At 34.9% G+C, this 16,684-nt stretch overlaps 1 protein-coding gene across 1 annotated transcript in view; it reads left to right on the top strand.

Annotated features, from left to right (window-relative positions):
• Positions 1-16,684, top strand: part of PIBF1 (progesterone immunomodulatory binding factor 1) — a 185,309-nt gene that overhangs the window by 109,075 nt on the left and 59,550 nt on the right. The window contains exons 13-14 of the mRNA XM_045839110.1: positions 1,343-1,433; positions 12,622-12,724. Coding sequence (XP_045695066.1) covers positions 1,343-1,433; positions 12,622-12,724 — 194 coding nt within the window. The remainder of the gene's footprint in view (positions 1-1,342; positions 1,434-12,621; positions 12,725-16,684) is intronic.

A 16,684-nucleotide genomic window follows, 5' to 3' on the forward strand; every position in this document is an offset into this window, starting at 1 on the left:
ACAGTTGCTCTGTGCTTCTAAGACACAGTCATATCTTTTTACTGCCATTTACCATGTTGTATAGTAATTAAATCACCACGAGCATAGCTATCCCATGAGTAATTAATCTAATAACTATTAAACTCAAATTTAAGATGCCCATCAATATCAACTGATGGTGTCTTAAAGATGTTAACTAAATTTACCCCTTTCCCTTCTGGATTTAAAACTGTTTAAAAGAGACAAGAGTGGGATGGGTATGTAACGCCAGCTCTGGTTCTGATGGAGATGAACTGGAGAACTCTGAATCTGAAGCTGTGACAGTGGATAACACTATTGCCAATGGCATGCATCACCTCTTGTTTCCATGTCCCTCACAGCTGACAGTTCTACCCCTGAAAACTAAGTTTGGTTCACCTTGAAAAACAGGGACAAAATTGAAGGAAAACACTTGGGAACATTCCTAAAATGTTTACTCTACTGTAGAAAGATAAATCAACAAAGAAGCACATGTTACAGTGATAGGCCTGCATGTAGTCAGCTTTACTTACTAATGGAAAATATGTGGCTTTGTTTTAAATCTGAAAAACTTCTAAGAGTAAGTTTCTTTTTTGACATTAAAATACTGTTGTTGATGCTTAAAACTATAGAATTGTTAATATGTCATTGACTGCTTTTATTTGAGCTGGTAAATTTATGGCCTTTGATTAAATTTTTTAATCCCAACTTACAGTAAAATTATCATTTCATTTAAACCTTTTAACTATGAAATCTTAACCTGTTAGTAAAAATTCCTTTGGGGAAGTGGTGTGACAACAGCACAATTTAGAAGAAAATGGTTTTGCTGGACCTTTTTAGTAATTAAAAAAAAAGCCCATCAATACATTCTTAGTACTGCACATTTTCTTCACAGAGTATCCTACTTAAGTGCTTACTTTTTATTACAAATGAAGATAAAGTTGTTCTGATAAAATAATGAACATCCTTTCTAATTAAAAGGTCATTTCTTTATCAAGAAGAAAAGTAATAAGATTGATGTTGTTACTTTTTCATAATTACATATTTTCATGGAGAAAAGCTTTGAGTCATTTACAATAACACATCTGTATTATTATGTTTTATAATAAGAAAAACTGATGTCATATGGTGCAACCCTTTATACCTTTTAAAAGTAAAGGAACACATCCAAACAAGCACATACTCTAAGAAATATGCTCCTGCTTACAAATGGCCTGTTTAAGATTACACATTTTTAATGTCCTTATGCTCCCTAATTCATGATTATAACCTCCTTTATTTTTACTTCTACTGTGCTTCTTAAGAAAAAAGTTATTTTATATCATATACTTTTAATATTTTCCAGTTGAAAATGAAGATGAGGCTGAAAGGGTTCTTTTCTCCTATGGCTATGGTGCTAATGTTCCCACAACAGCCAAAAGACGACTAAAACAAAGGTAAAATCAATCTGTATTTGTTTTACTTATCTATCTGAGCTAAGTGTAATGACATTATGCTTTTTGATAATGTGCTGAGTTGCATAACAAAGTAAAGTTACTTTATTCTTAGTATGCATAAATACTAAATTGCTCACAAAATAAAACACAGTAGGTGATAATGGTGCATTTTATGATTTAAAAGTGAATTTAATGGTCCATAGAATAGAAGCATACATTAGAATTTTTCCAGAATTAGATTCAGTGATAATAACACCATCTTATTTTCACATTAATTTCAGTTGAGTTACAAGTCAAATGCTTTTGTACCGGTAATTTTCAAGTTTAAATTAATTAATTATTATTCACTTTTTTCCTCTTGTTTTTATTCACCAGCCTGAATTCCTTGAGACATACCTGAAAGAGCAAAAGAGAGAGATCAGGAGAAGTATAGTATAATTATTGTAAATTGAAATTATAAAAGACTTTTTTAAGACCAAGAAAAAAATTTAATATTTATTTATTGATTTCAAAGAGAGCGAGAAACATTGATTTATTGTTCCACTTATTTACTTATTCATTGGTTGATTCTTGCATGTGCCCTGACTGGAGATCAAACCCATAACCTTGGTGTGTGGAGATGATGCTCTACGAAACTGAGCTACCCAGCCAGGGCCAGATCGAGATTATTTTGAAAGATCCATTAGTTGCCTTGGGAGATATTGCCTAAAGTACACCGACAGAAAATTGAACCTCTATTAATCAGTTTTCTGGTTGACCTAACTCCTTTAGCTGACCCAAATTCATCCTGCTTTACACAAACATCATAGCCCCTTGCACTATCACATCGAGTCAAAATGTTTCTTCCAGACTTCCGAGTCCTTCCATGTGGCCTTACCCCTCCACCCTTATTTGGGTTTTTACACAGAATGAGAGTAGTATATATCTCTGTCTGTAAACATCTGATTCCTTTATACTGTGTAATAGAGTATTTCTCTTATCTGATTAGCTCTCATTTCCCATAATATTTTTTCAGCTAGATGCGAAGTTCCTCAAAGTCAGCAAGTACATTTGATTCTTGTTTACTCCCCACTATCTCTACCTTGTAAGATACCTGGTAGAATTGTCTCCTCATGTGAGTATTAGAGGACTCAAGCCTGTTTCTTTAGCTTTTATTTTAACATGAATTGATTTAAACCTTTAGAGACATTATACACTAAGAAAAACAGTCCATCCTAACACCAATACTTTTGTATAAACTTTGAAGCGATGACCTGGAGAACAATATGTTTCTATGGCCATCTAAAGTGATGAAAGATAGAGACCATTTTATGAGAAGTAAAGGGTGCTTAGAATTTGTCACTTGCTGCTTAAACTAAATATCTGGAAAATTTTAGATCAGTATAGATTAATAGCAATACCCATTTGTAGCTGGAATGGTTCATTCTGTCTAGGAAAGATATAAGAATTTCTAGATAATGTATTAGTAGAAAAATTGGTTATAGTCCCACCCCATTCCCATTCTTATCCAAGTCCCTCCAAAGATCACTTAAAGGTGACCTAAGATACTTTGTAATTTTCAGCATATCTCTGTTTTTGAGCATTGTGCTGCCTATGGAGTATTAAAAACATAGGCTTGTGGACAAGTGACTTCTTTATCAGTGATAAATGATCACTAAAATACCAAATATTGAAATTTGAAGGAACAAGTCCATTCTCTTCTCTATTTTATTTATTTTTGTTGATTTGAGAGAGAGAGAGAGAGAGAGAGAGAGATTGATTTGTTGTTCCACTTATTTATGCATTCCTTGGTTGCTTCTTTTATGTGCCCTGACCAGCAATGGAACCCGCAACCTTGCAGAATTGGGACTGCGCTCTAACCTTCTGAGTACCCACGCAGTACCTCTCTTCTCGATTCTAGCATCTGAATCCTTCAAAAGAATCTTGTCATAGAAAAAAAAGAGAGAGAAGAATTTTGCTATTGTAAGCTTTCTTTCTTTAGCCCAAATACCGACTTCCTCCAAAATGAAAGCAATTACTGCTTATTTTTTTAAGAAATTTCCAAAACCAATGTTGATTTCTTAAAATTAAAAGATTTAAGGAACCACAACTGATTCATATTCCAATAATGTTAACTGTCCAAATACTTCTAAAAAAAATAACTTCTAAAGATTTTATCACTGAGCTATCTCTGTGCCTTGAACAAGTGCCTAATGGGCATACTATTAATATCTTCTACCAGCTGGTGCCAGGCATTCTTCTCATGGTGAACCAGAGGGTTATTTTGAGGAAGTGCTTCTCAGGTCATCTAAACTAAGAGAAGGGAAAGTAAGTCTTGATATGCAAAGAGGGCATTAATGCATTCCTTTGTCCATCCATTCAACAACTTTTATTGAGTACCTACTGTATGCATACAATTGATCAGTGGCACAGAAGATTCCTATTGAGGGTCTGATGCATGTCCAAAGGTTGCAGAGTCCATATTTGATTTCTTAACGAATATCTGCAAAGAAGTCAATAAGTTTGTGCTCTGTTCAAGTTTAATTTAAGGTAAAAGCAATATAGCCTTTGAGAGAATCTATATGTAATTTTCACATTTGGGTAAAAGCAGTAGAAACTTAAGCTGTATTATAGAACAGCTCAGGTAGAACAGTAAATGAGGTATTTGCATAATGAAGTTTTCATTATACCCCAGTCTTTACCAAAATACATTAAAATTTCAGAGGAACTTATTTTCTAACTACTACATAATATATCTTGTTCATACTAAATTTGATTTTAAATCTCATATATTCAACAACAAGATTTGGTTATTTTAGTAACACTTATTAGGGGGGATTACTGATTATAAAGATAATACAGGTTTATTTTAGAAAATTAGGAAAATTCCTGGTAATTTTGCCATTCAAAGATACTATTCAAAAATATATACAGATATATGTTTTGCTTACATATTTAGGATATTATTATTGTATATAATTTAGAATTTTTTATTTTATAATTCTACCCTGAACATATTTTTATGTCATTGAATGTTCTTTAAAAATGTAAATTTTATTGGTTACACGAAACTTTAATTCTTAGGCCTTCTGTTTTTTAGTGTCATTTTGCTGCTAATAAATTGGATAGCCACTGAAATTTTTTACTAGTTGCCTATTGCTACCCAAGCTATGTTATGACATTAAAATGAGAAAATGGATGCATAGTTCAAAGTGCCTGGCATAGAGTTCAATAATTGTGTTGTTGTACCAATTAATGTTTCTCCTGCTAAATTGCATAGTTGATTTTAGAGCAAAAGTCAATGTTCAAAAAACTTTGACTAGGCACAATTTGAGTTTTTATTTGTAACAATTTTGTTTTAAAACTTTAATGAAGCCTCTTGAAATAATTAGTAGCGACACACCCTGTTTATGAAACTAGTTTTGAGATTCACTTTCTTTGATACCAATCAGTTTCTTAAGACATACTGTAATGCCAGTCTCCTATTAAGAAGTAGCAAAACTAACTTTTCAAAATTAGTTTGAAAAATAAGTCCGAAAAATGCCTGTAAAACACATTGCAATTAGTAAATAAGGTTATTCTCATTTTGAAGTTTCAATACAGATAGAAACAATAACTAATATTGTGTTAAACTCTTTCTGACCAGCACTGTGGAAAGTTAAAAGGGCTTATACAATTAAAGTAGATTAAAATAAAATGGGCCTTTCTCGACTTGACTAAACTTGAGAATCTGAAGTAATGTTTTTGTTTCGGTCATGATTAGTTTGAAAATAGCAAACAAGATTTTCTGGTTGCATGTTTTGGTTCTGCTCCTTAACCTGGGCAACACCCAGGCACTAACATGGTCTTAGTGTGTGCTGCTCTGTTTGTTTTGGCAGATCTGCCTAAAGAGACTTCTCTGGAGGGTTTCGGACCTTTCAAATCGTGAGATTTACTGCATACTATAGGCCTTTTATTTGGGTTTCTGTCTAGTTTTATAAAGTACTTGAAATTTTCACAGTTGATTGAGCTTCATAACAAAGGGAAAAATAAAGCAGGGGAAGCTTTTATTTCCTCTAGCAAACTTTTGTGCGTATCAGAAATTTGTTTTCCTTTCCTTTGTTCTCATATGTATGAGTTCTCTTTTTTCTTTTTTAATCCTCACCCAAGGATATATTTTTATTTATTTTAGAGACAGAGAAACATCCATGTGAGAGAGAAACATCAATCAGTTGCCTCCTGTGTGCCCCGAGTATTGAACCCACAACCTTTTTTTGGAGGGTGGGTGTGTATGAAATGAAGCACTAGCCAGCTGAGCCACCCGACCAGGACTGAATTCTTATTTTTGTCCTTGGGGAAAGCTGTGCTTATTTCATATGAGTTGGTTTCAGGACTAGTCCTTTAAAAAGTGAATGCTAGTCTGTTCATGATCAACTTGAAAGTTCACACCTATGGGTGAAACTATAGAAAGACTCATATAACGTAGATAATCAGCATGAGACCACAGTGTAGTCCTCAGTAACTGCCAATAGCAGGACCACTGTGAAGCATTCTGAAGCTGGAATCATTCTGGCAAATGCGCCCTTTTAAAAAACCATTTATTCATGCCATGCTTATAGAGACAGAACTCTGACCTGCTGGAACTGAAAAAGATTTGAAACTCCAACTGTTAAGTTTTGATAATGCCAAGAGAACCATCGAAGGGTTCAGGATGGAGCCTCAGGCCTCTGTTGTGCTTTGACATGTTTGGTGTAAACTGAGGTCCGCCATGCCCACATTGGCTGGGCTAACTATTATGAAACTGTATGTAATTGGATGAACTGGCCATCACTGGCAGATCCAGGGGAGAAACTTTTATTTGGAGTCAAGAAGTGGTAAGAGAGCAAACATGTAATTCTTACCCGATAATAATTTTACCAGGTAACTGGTCAAGTTTTGGTTTAACATTTAAATACAAAACCATACTCTGTTGTATTAGTTTCAGTTGTTCTGAATCTTAATCTTTACAGGTAAAAATCACATGGCAATTAATAGAAGGACAAAGAAGAATTGTGTGTTATACCTACTTTAGAGTGTCAGTAGATAGCATGCAAAAGCAGTGCTTTCCTGAGGAGTTCAGGATGTTCTGTGCAAAAAGATAAACAAATAACCTTTAGCAAGAGTCATCTTCCCAGGCTGTATTCATAGGTACTCATAAAGAATGTGGAAAGGATTTGTCTTTATTTTATATGCATTGTACTTAAAGAAACATATACTCTAGTTATAGTTCTTCATCTGTCTTGCTTTGAATTTCAGTTACACTAAACTCCCCCTCCTCACTTCCAATGTCTAATATCCACAAGTTCTAACAGAACCCACCTATAACAGCAAATCGCCCACCACAACGACATGCTACATTTAAAGATTTAGGAAGTCGATCATGACACACAGGAAATGGCTTGCTCGGGTGTGGTCGCACCTCGGGCCATGCACATAGGACTCCAGTTGTGACACATCTAAAATGCAATTTGTACCTCTCAGTTTTTTGGGCTAGGTAGTAAGCACTTTTCTTGGCTAATGGTCTTAAGTAAAGAGCAACCTTCTGTGTCACAATATGATTTTACTGGTTTGAAGTTGGGGAGATGGTCCAATGTTATTTATTTTACAAATGCATTGAGAAGCCTCCTGGACGGCTCCTCTCTTCCCTCCCCTCACCCAGACCCCCCAGCCCGCCCGAGGAGCCGCGGGGGCCTTGCCCTCCGCAGAGGTGCCGGCCTCCTGGATGCAGCACAGTCAAAGTTTGGTTCCTGTTCAAAGCCAAACACCCACCTGACTAAAATCCTGGAAGTCTGTAGTTTAGCACTAAATTGAAATTCAAGTGGCAAGTTTGATAGTGGATTTTAATATGGTTGTTGGACATATGAACTCATGTTTTATAACTGTAGAGGCAAGTGAGTTTACTTTTTAAAAAGTTTTGAGAGAATAATTATAAGTTTCTGTGCAATGAAGTGGCTAATTACTCTTTAAATACAACAAAATAATGTAGCGTCTAAATCCAGAATTTTGTTACCTCTGGTATACTTCATATTATTTACCTAATATGTATTGAGGGGTTTGAACCCTGAGTTTTATCAACTTTTGTAGTTTTATTTTATTTTTTACAAAATAATTGAAAAAGAACAAAAAATGAATTCAAAAGTCACCTAGGTAGATCTTGCCCCTTCTTAATTTTCCCCCACAGTGAAACATTCGGGAAGACATTCTGAATCAAAATGCGTTGCAGCCATTTCAGGTTTGCTCTGGGAAGCTGAGCGCCTGCAAGGGCCCCCGCCCAGGTGGTTCTCCGAGTGCCGTCTGCAGACTCGCTTCTCCCTGTGTGGTGAGAACAAAGTAAACAAAAACTCCTGTTCTCGGGGGATGCTATAACTAGTTTATGAGAATTTAAACTTGTACAGTCTTTTAAGAGGAATGTTTGAGAATGTATAATTTATATGTGTTCTAACCCAGTCACAATACTCTCTAGGAAACTCACAGTACAAGAAGTACAAAGTTGTACGCATGCAATTATTTAGAACTCCACATAGGCAAGCCACTGTTGTGAATGCTCTAATTTGATTGTCTTTTTTGGATACAAGAGCCTTATTAAGATATATATTTTGAATTTTTTTCTCCTCTTCCACAGGTTGCTTTTTCACTATCTTGATGGGGTGTTTTGAAGCACAAAACTAGTTTTGATACAATTCAGTTTATCTAATTTTTCTTTTGTACTTGTGCTTCTGGTGCCATATCTGAGGATCCTTTGCCAAATGCATGTTAATGAAGATTTACTTCTCTGTCTTAGCTCTTCTATTTAGGTCTTTGATCTACTTTGAGGTAATTTTTTCATATCATGTGAGATAAGGGCTTTGTACTATTTTTAGTGTAGCTACTAGAAAACTTTATATTACATGTGTGGCTTACATTATATTTCTTTTGGACAGAACTGGCCTAGACCACTGGTTTCCAAACCTTTTGATATGAATCCCCATTGAAAAAAAAAAAAAGATCATGCACCCACCAATATATATGTATTTATATTTATTTATAGATTACATACATGTATTATCATGACTAATACATTACACATTATAATGTGAAACTACACAGAAAATCAAAACTTAAAGATACATAATATTAAAATAAATGTAAATAATATTTCCCACATGCCAACAGATTATTTTGCACATAACTGCTTTTGGAGATCACTGGTCCAAACTATGACCTTAACCTTCTAATTGACTCATCTTCTTCCTTCTCTGAGTCATCCTCCACAATATTGAAAGAGGACTCTTTCAAGTGCAGATCCGATCATGTCATGCCTAACCAAATTGAGGATGAATTTGAACTCAGCTTGCCATACAAAGCCTTTCATCACATCGCCCTGCCTGTATCTCTCTAGCCGCAACCCTCACTGCATGCCGTATGTTTTATCCATCAATAGCATACTGCTTACAGTTTTCTCCAGCAGATCGTCCTTTACTGGTGCTTTTCCTTCTACCCAGGAGAATGTTTCTCTGCTTCCTTACCAGACTGATCAGTATTAGTGTTCATTCCTGTGTGCCCTTCCATAGTATTTAGCATACTACAATAATTTTTTTATTTGCCTAACTGACTCAGTAGAATGTTACACCCTGCGTGTAGAAAGTGTGTATTCCCAGTAGCTATATAGATTGTAGGCATTTAATAAAGGATTGTTAAAAGGAAGTGCTCGTGAATATCTTATTGAATTAATTAATGAATGTTTCTTCTAGTTTAACCTGCTTTTCCACAATCATTGATATTCATGATCAAGGAAAAATTGCTAATTTGCTTTTTATCATTTTTGTTTAATTGAAGTATTATAATGATGAAAAATTATACTTCTTATTTTTTTCTGTAGGTTCTATATGCTTAAATATATAATTTTTTAAAGAAGAAAATATATGTTTTATTCTTATTCTTGTTTCCTTTTTTTTCCCTTTATGACATCATGGGTTATATGGGTCATTTAGAGCAATGCGAGACCTTAAAATGATTTCTGATATATAGTGTTCTGCTTATACCTGACTTAGACATGAATTTTTAAAATATGATCAGTGGATTAATTGGAGATGAGTTATACCACAGTGTCTTTCCTATTATAACAATTACACATCATAAACGACATCAGCTTTCATAATAATAGTCCAATCATTCCCTGCAGCACCAGTTCCTAGAATGTTTTTCTCAGTAAAATAGTACTATATTGCTAGGAATCAGAACACTGCAGAACACTTTTATGAGCCAATTCAAAATACCCTAAGATATCTTCCTAATATTTACAGTTGATTTTTCTCATTCAGAATCCTCTAATCAAAATCACAGAAATTCTTAGTAGAAGACAGTAGCCCCGATGTTAGCACTTAAGCACCAGTGTACCAAGAATTTCTGCAACCCTGGCTAGTGTGGCTCAGTTAGAGCGTCATCCGGTAAATGGAAAACAGAAAGGTCTCTGGTTTGATGGCTGCTCAGGGCACATACCTAGGTTGTGGGTTTGGTCCCCAGTCAGGGCAAGGACAAGAGGTAACCAATCAATGTTTCTCTCTCACATCAATGTTTTTCTCCCTTTCTCTTCTCTCTCTAAAATCAATTAGCACGTCCTGGGGTGAGGATTTAAAAAAAAGAATTAATTGAATTGTGTGTGTTTGCCATATAATATTTTACATTGTTAAGTGGTATCACACCATATTTGCATAAGAACATTATGTAGTTTCCAAACCAAAAGGCATTCAAACACTATGAGCTACCTTATATTTTTAAACTTGATGTCTTCAAGTCATTGTCTTCTTCAGAATGTAGGTAATGGATGACCTTTGCATTTCATTGTCTTCTTGTGTCCCTTTTTCTTACATTTCATCTAATCTGTAACTGATTCTGTGCAATAGCATTTGATGGTACTCATTTTTCCGTGCTGAGCATTACATAAGTGTGGTCTGCTTATGCCTTCAATGTGCATTTATTGGGAAATTACTATGTACAAAAAGACCCTAATGCTGAATTTTGTGGGAGACAAAAACATGAAAAGACTTATTCCGACCATATGTGAAGAATGAGAGAGAAGAAAAATATGAAGATAATGTCAAGATTTTTAAGTTAACCTAAAAAACACAAAGTTAATGGTATTAAATGCAGATATTTGCAAACATTTTATATAATCAAAAGATTTAAAATGTAAACTTAATATAAAATTACCATTAATACTTATTTTATTTGTAGAGATCTTATTTTTGGCTCAAATCTGAGAGAACTCGGTGTATTTTAGATTAGGAGGTGGGAAATGGGCTACCCAAAAACTGTAAACATCTTACAAAAATCTGTAAGCAAAGAAAGTGGTTCCCCAGGTCTGTGCGGGGAAGATGGGGAATGACACTAATGAGTACAGATTTTCTTTGTGCCTAGTAAGTGTTCTACAGTGAGGTCATAATGATAGTTGAACAACTCTATAAATATACAAAACACCATTGAGTTGTACACTTTAAATGAGTGGACTTCATGGTATATAAATTACATATAAATAAAATTTTACATCAAAAAAGATATATTTTGTAAAAAATGATTGTCAAAAAACAGGGACTGTGGCCCTGGCTGGTGTAGCTCAGTGGATTCAGCACGGGCTGCGAACTAAAGGGTCGCTGGTTCAACTCCCAGTCGGGGCACATGCCTGGGTTGCAGGCCAGGCCCCTACTGGGGGCCATGTGAGAGGCAACCACACATTGATGTTTCTCTCCCTCTCTTTCTCCTTCCCTTCCCCTCTCTCTAAAAATAAATAAATAAAATCTTAAAAAAAAACAGGGACTGTGTCTTTTCCATCTCTAACTTCAGCTGATTATTAAGGCAAAATATATGCCATTTGAAGCTACCTAATGCACTTTATAAGCTTTTACCAGAACTCATCATTTTTGTTTGGAAAAACAAAAACAGTTCTTAGAAATAGATGTGTAAGAAGATATTTAACATTATTTTCAAAGTTTTGTCTGCATTCCTTTATCTTATGTTAGAAAATGGAACTGTTTTTGTCCTATAGTTTTATTTAGAAAGAAAATATTGTACTTCTCTTTGTGGTAAAACATCCTGTCTTATTGGATTCCAAGAGATTTTGCAAGTGAGGTCAACTCACAGCAAAGGAAAATGTGATACATATGAAATTTGTAAGTGTTTGGAACTACAGGGAGGGCTTTGGAGCAATGTATCTTCTAAACATAACTAGCATAACATAACTAGCATAAACATAACTAGCATAAACATAACTAGCACTAAACATAAATAGCAGTTATTAAAAGAATTACACCACTCCCTGTCCCCTCAGTAGTTAGGAGAAATGATTTTATAGCTGAAGTTTTTTTTTGTTTTTTTTTTTAATATTTTATTTATTTATTTTTTAGAGAGGGAAGGGAGGGAGAGAGAGAGAGATAGAGGGAGAGAGAGAGGGAGAGAGAGAGGAAGAGAGAGAGGGAGAGAAACATCAATGTGCGGTTGCTGGGGGTTATGGCCTGCAACCCAGGAATGTACCCTGGCTGGGAATCGAACCTGGGACACTTTGGTTCCCAGCCCGCGCTCAATCCACTGAGCTACGCCAGCCAAGGCTTTGAAGTTTGTTTTTAATCTTGTCTCTTAAAATGGAATTAGGACATTCCATATTTAATGTGATTTTAAATTCTTAAGATAACCTAAATTTAAAGGTTACACTCAGTACAATAGACATTTTCACTTTTTATACATCTTTTCCACCTGTTGTTTCAATAGAAAATCTATTGTTTTGTATTAGAAAATGCATCATGTTGTCTGAAGTAAACACAGATTCTTTTCAAAGTGCAGTTTATTACTGTTTCAACTAATTGCTTGATTTGTTTATAAATGGGAAATTTTTGTAAAAATGAAGTAAAGCTGTAAATTGCTATCTTGTAGTCTTTTCAACCAAGCATCATAATGTAACAAAGGTAGAAGCTATTACTGTTCTAATCAGTATATCACAATTATGTGATTATGGAGATTTTAATGTTACTTTCAAAATTCTAATTGTTGGGATATTGGTCTTTACTGTTGACATCTGCAAATAGTCTTTGCTACATATTTCTTCTGTTAATATGTAAGTATTATTAGGAAATGGTAAATCAATTTTCAAGCAAACACATTTTGACTGTTTGAGATAGCTTTCCCCTTTTCTAATATTAATTTTTTTATTTCATTTGCCTAGTGTCCACTTAGCAAGAAGAGTACTTCAGTTAGAAAAACAAAACTCATCGGTTTTAAAAGACCTGGAACATCAAAAGGGCCAAGTAACACAGCTTTCACAAGAGGTAAATAACTTTAAAAAAACGCATATAATGAATCACAATGTTCATCTTAGTTCTTTGTTACTGCTTTGTGTATTTTATGAGCAGTTTTAAAATAAGCTGTTCGGTAGTACCAAATGATTTTATAATTTGCGAAACTAACTTAATGTTAAAGCTTTATGAAACAACTTACAGTATATGACAAAACGAAGATCAAAAGAGAGATTAAATGCCCAGACTAAATATAAATGCAGGCTAGACAGACCGAGCTCTGATTTCTGGGAACATCAACTGGCAAAACAAGTTTAACAAATTTTAGTAGCATTTTGAGTTTTTAACTAAAGCCTCATTTTTAAAGTGTTGCAATAGATTTGCTTTTTGACTCATTTGATGAAAAAATAATCACATATCTACTAAACACACTTAACGTGGCATACACTTTAACTCTCACATTCTTTGATATATGATAGTTCCCAAATTATATTTTAAAATCAGATTTTATATTTTTTATTTTCCTTAGCCTTATATTGTATTATTTAAAGAATATACCATTGAACCTTGAACAATGCAGGGGTTAGGAATACAGACACCCCCCTTCCCACAGTGGGAAATCCTCATGTAACTTTTGACCCCTCAAACTTTACTATAGATAGTTGTCCCTCAGGAAGTGCTAGGAATTGGTTATAGGACTCCCTAAACCACCCCCCCACCTCCCCCTCCCCACACACAGACACCAAAATCCACAGATGCTCAAGTCCCCTATATAAAATGGCATAGAACAATGCATGCAGTTGCCCCTTGGAACAGTAGATTCCCAAGTGGGGATGGGAAATCCAGGGATACAGAACTCAGGGATAAGGAGGACTCACTGCATGTTCACTGAAAAAAAATTGCATACAAGTGAGCCCACACATCAAACCATTGTTGTTCAAGGTTTGTATATAGGTTTTACATGATATGTTCAGTCCTCTTATTACTTAAGTCAGCATCTAATTAACATTGTTCTGTATTGCTGAAATTCAAATAATAAAATAATTAAAACCATAAAAGGCACTTCCCTCATTTTCCTTTTAAAGTTATATATTAAAAGTATTAATACATACCATATATTCTTCATCTGTTTCCTTTAAGGACCTGCCTTTCACATTTGTCTTTATACTGCCCTCTATTAATGTGCTATTAATATTAGAACATTAGGAGGAACTTTATGCTCAAATTTTGGAGGAGCAGAAATCTTTTATAATACTGCAGTGCCTGACACGTAATTAATGCTCAGGATGGAAACAGGGTTGTGCTTGCAAAGGTGAACAACCAGCTCTACAGGCAGGGGTGTGAGGGATGGTTCTGATTTGTAACGTTTGCTTCTGTGGGAAAAATATTCCAACCATGCCTAACTTCAAGCTGCCAGCATAATGCTCGGGAGCACGAAGTAGAGAAAAGATGCTCAGGGGCATACCATTGCATAGTGCTTCCACCAAAACTACACCAAAAATACAAGAAACACCTGTAAGCACACCAGCATAGATAATAGTAAACTATAGTAAAATAATTAAAAATTGATGAATTTTTCATTATTTGTTTCTTTTTCAATAAAACTTATTTTATTTTAAATCTCAGTGAAGTTTTAACAATGGTGGTATTTAACAACCAGCTCACAAAATTCCTAAAAATTTACCAGTCGGCTCTTAAAAACTACAGACCAGCTGCAGCACCCTGCAGGGTGAAACCATGGAAGGTTATGTAAATAAATAACTAAAATAGCAAATGAACTTCTGTTCACTATTATATTATAGATCCCTTGTCTTTAATTTCAAAATAACCTACCAAAATATTTCTTAAAAAATCAAATACTGAAATGCATGTGAACTTATATTATATCAGTATATTACTTTTTTAAAAAACCACCTTGGCCCTGGCCAGTGTGGCTCAGTTGATTGGAGCGTCATTCCCTAGCTGAATGCTTGTGGGTTCAATTCCCGCTGAGGAACATACCTGGGTTGCAGGTTCAGTCCCAGTCCAGGTGCAAAACAACTCCCATCCTGGAGCATACGGAAGACAACCAGTTGCAGTTTCTCTCTCTCCCTTCCTCTGTTCCTTCCTTCTCTCTCAAAGCAGTGAAAAATTGCCCTCAAGTAAGCATCAAGCAAAAAGTAAAAAAAAAATCATGGGCATGGACAACAGTGTGGCGATTGCAGGGGGGAGGAAGTATAAGGGGGCTAAATGGTAATGGAACAAATACAGTAAAAAAATAAAAATGAGATATTTGAGCTAAAAACATTTTTTTAAATGTTTAAACATTTTTTTAAAAACCACCTTGGAGCACTTCAGTTCATTTAAATAGTAATTTCTAAAGGGGTACACACTCCTACACAAATTGTAGGGGGAAATTACAGGAAATTAAATTAAGGAATTAAATTAAATTATAATGATAGCTAACTTTACATGAAACTTTTTTTTAAAACTGTTATCTCATATTGAGAAAAAGACTTAAATATTGAAATATTTGTGATATGAAATGGTATGACATGTGTAATTTGCTATAAAATAGTCCATGAGGAAGAGGGGGAGAGGGCTCAATAGGTAAAACAAAAAACTCAAAATGTGGATAATGTTCAAAGTTGGGTGATGGATACCTATAGTTCATTATTCAGTTACATACTTTTGTGTATATTTGAATTTTTTTGTAAGACGTGGAAAAAGAATCAGTAAACCTATATTAAAAGGTTTATACTGAGTATATAATTTCCCTTAAGATAGAAAATAAAGTATTATGATTTGAAATATTCCATACATTTTGCTCTTTTTTAGCCCACAAAAATTATGTTACAGACATAGCTCCTTTTATCACATTTTGCCTTTTCACTTAACAGATACTGTGTTTTTTTACAAATTGAAGGTTTGTGACATCTGCATTGAGCAAATCTATTGGTATTTTTTTTCAACAGCATTTGCTCACTTTGTCTCTGTGTCACATTTTGGTAATGTTTGAACTTCTTTGATTATTGTTGTATTTGCTGTATTTGGTGATCGGTGATCAGTGGCCTTTGATGTTACTATTGTAATTGTTTTGGAGCTCCATGAATTACACCCAAATAAGACAATGAACCTGATAATCAAGTGTGTTCTGACTGCTCCACCGAGTGGCCATTCCCTTATATCCTCAGGGCCTTCCAACTCCTGGAGACACTACAATATTGAAATTTGGCCTATTGTTAACCCTAGAATGGTCTCCAAGTGTTCAAGTGAAAGGAAGAATCACAGGTATCTTGCTTTCAATCAAAAGCTAGCAATAATTAAGCTTACTCAGGAAGGAATATCATAAGCCAAGAAAACTAGACTAGAAGCCAGGCCTCTTGTGACAAAAAGTTAGCCAAGTTGTAAATGCAAAGGAAAAGTTCTTGAAGCAAATTAAAAGTGCACCTGGTGAACACGCAAATGATAAGACAATGAAACTGCCTACTGTGGATATGGATAAAGTTTTAGTGCTTTCAGTAGATCAAAGCAGTCACAATAGTGCCTTAAACCAAAGCCTAATCCAGAGCAAGGCCCTAATTCTTTTGAATTTTGTGAAGGCTGAGAGACGTAAGGAAACTGCAGAAGAAAGGTTTGAAGCTACGAAGGTTGCTTCATGAGGTTTAAGGAAAGAAGACATCTTAATATAAAGGTGCAAGGTGAAGCAGCAAGTGCTGATATAGAAGCTAGAGTACAAGGTCTGTCCAGAAAAAGTCCAACATGTCAGTATAACAAGAATGGTTTGTGTAACGTTGAGTAACCTGGCAGCCAAGGAGAGTGGGCTGGAATGTCCATGCATGAACAATGACTACTTCACTGTACTAGTCTGTGGGGGTGGTAGACGCTGTTGAGTGAGCATGTGTACTGTGTGGCTATCACATTCAGAATGACTAAGTGAGAAGAGCAATGAATCTGCATCACATTTTGCGTTAGGCTTGTACATTCTCCCACAGAAACTATTTGGATGATTCA

The sequence above is a fragment of the Phyllostomus hastatus genome, unplaced genomic scaffold, assembly GCF_019186645.2.
Source record: "Phyllostomus hastatus isolate PE091 unplaced genomic scaffold, TTU_PhHast_1.1 phas_contig_29, whole genome shotgun sequence".
In the NCBI taxonomy this organism is placed as follows: domain Eukaryota; kingdom Metazoa; phylum Chordata; class Mammalia; order Chiroptera; family Phyllostomidae; genus Phyllostomus; species Phyllostomus hastatus.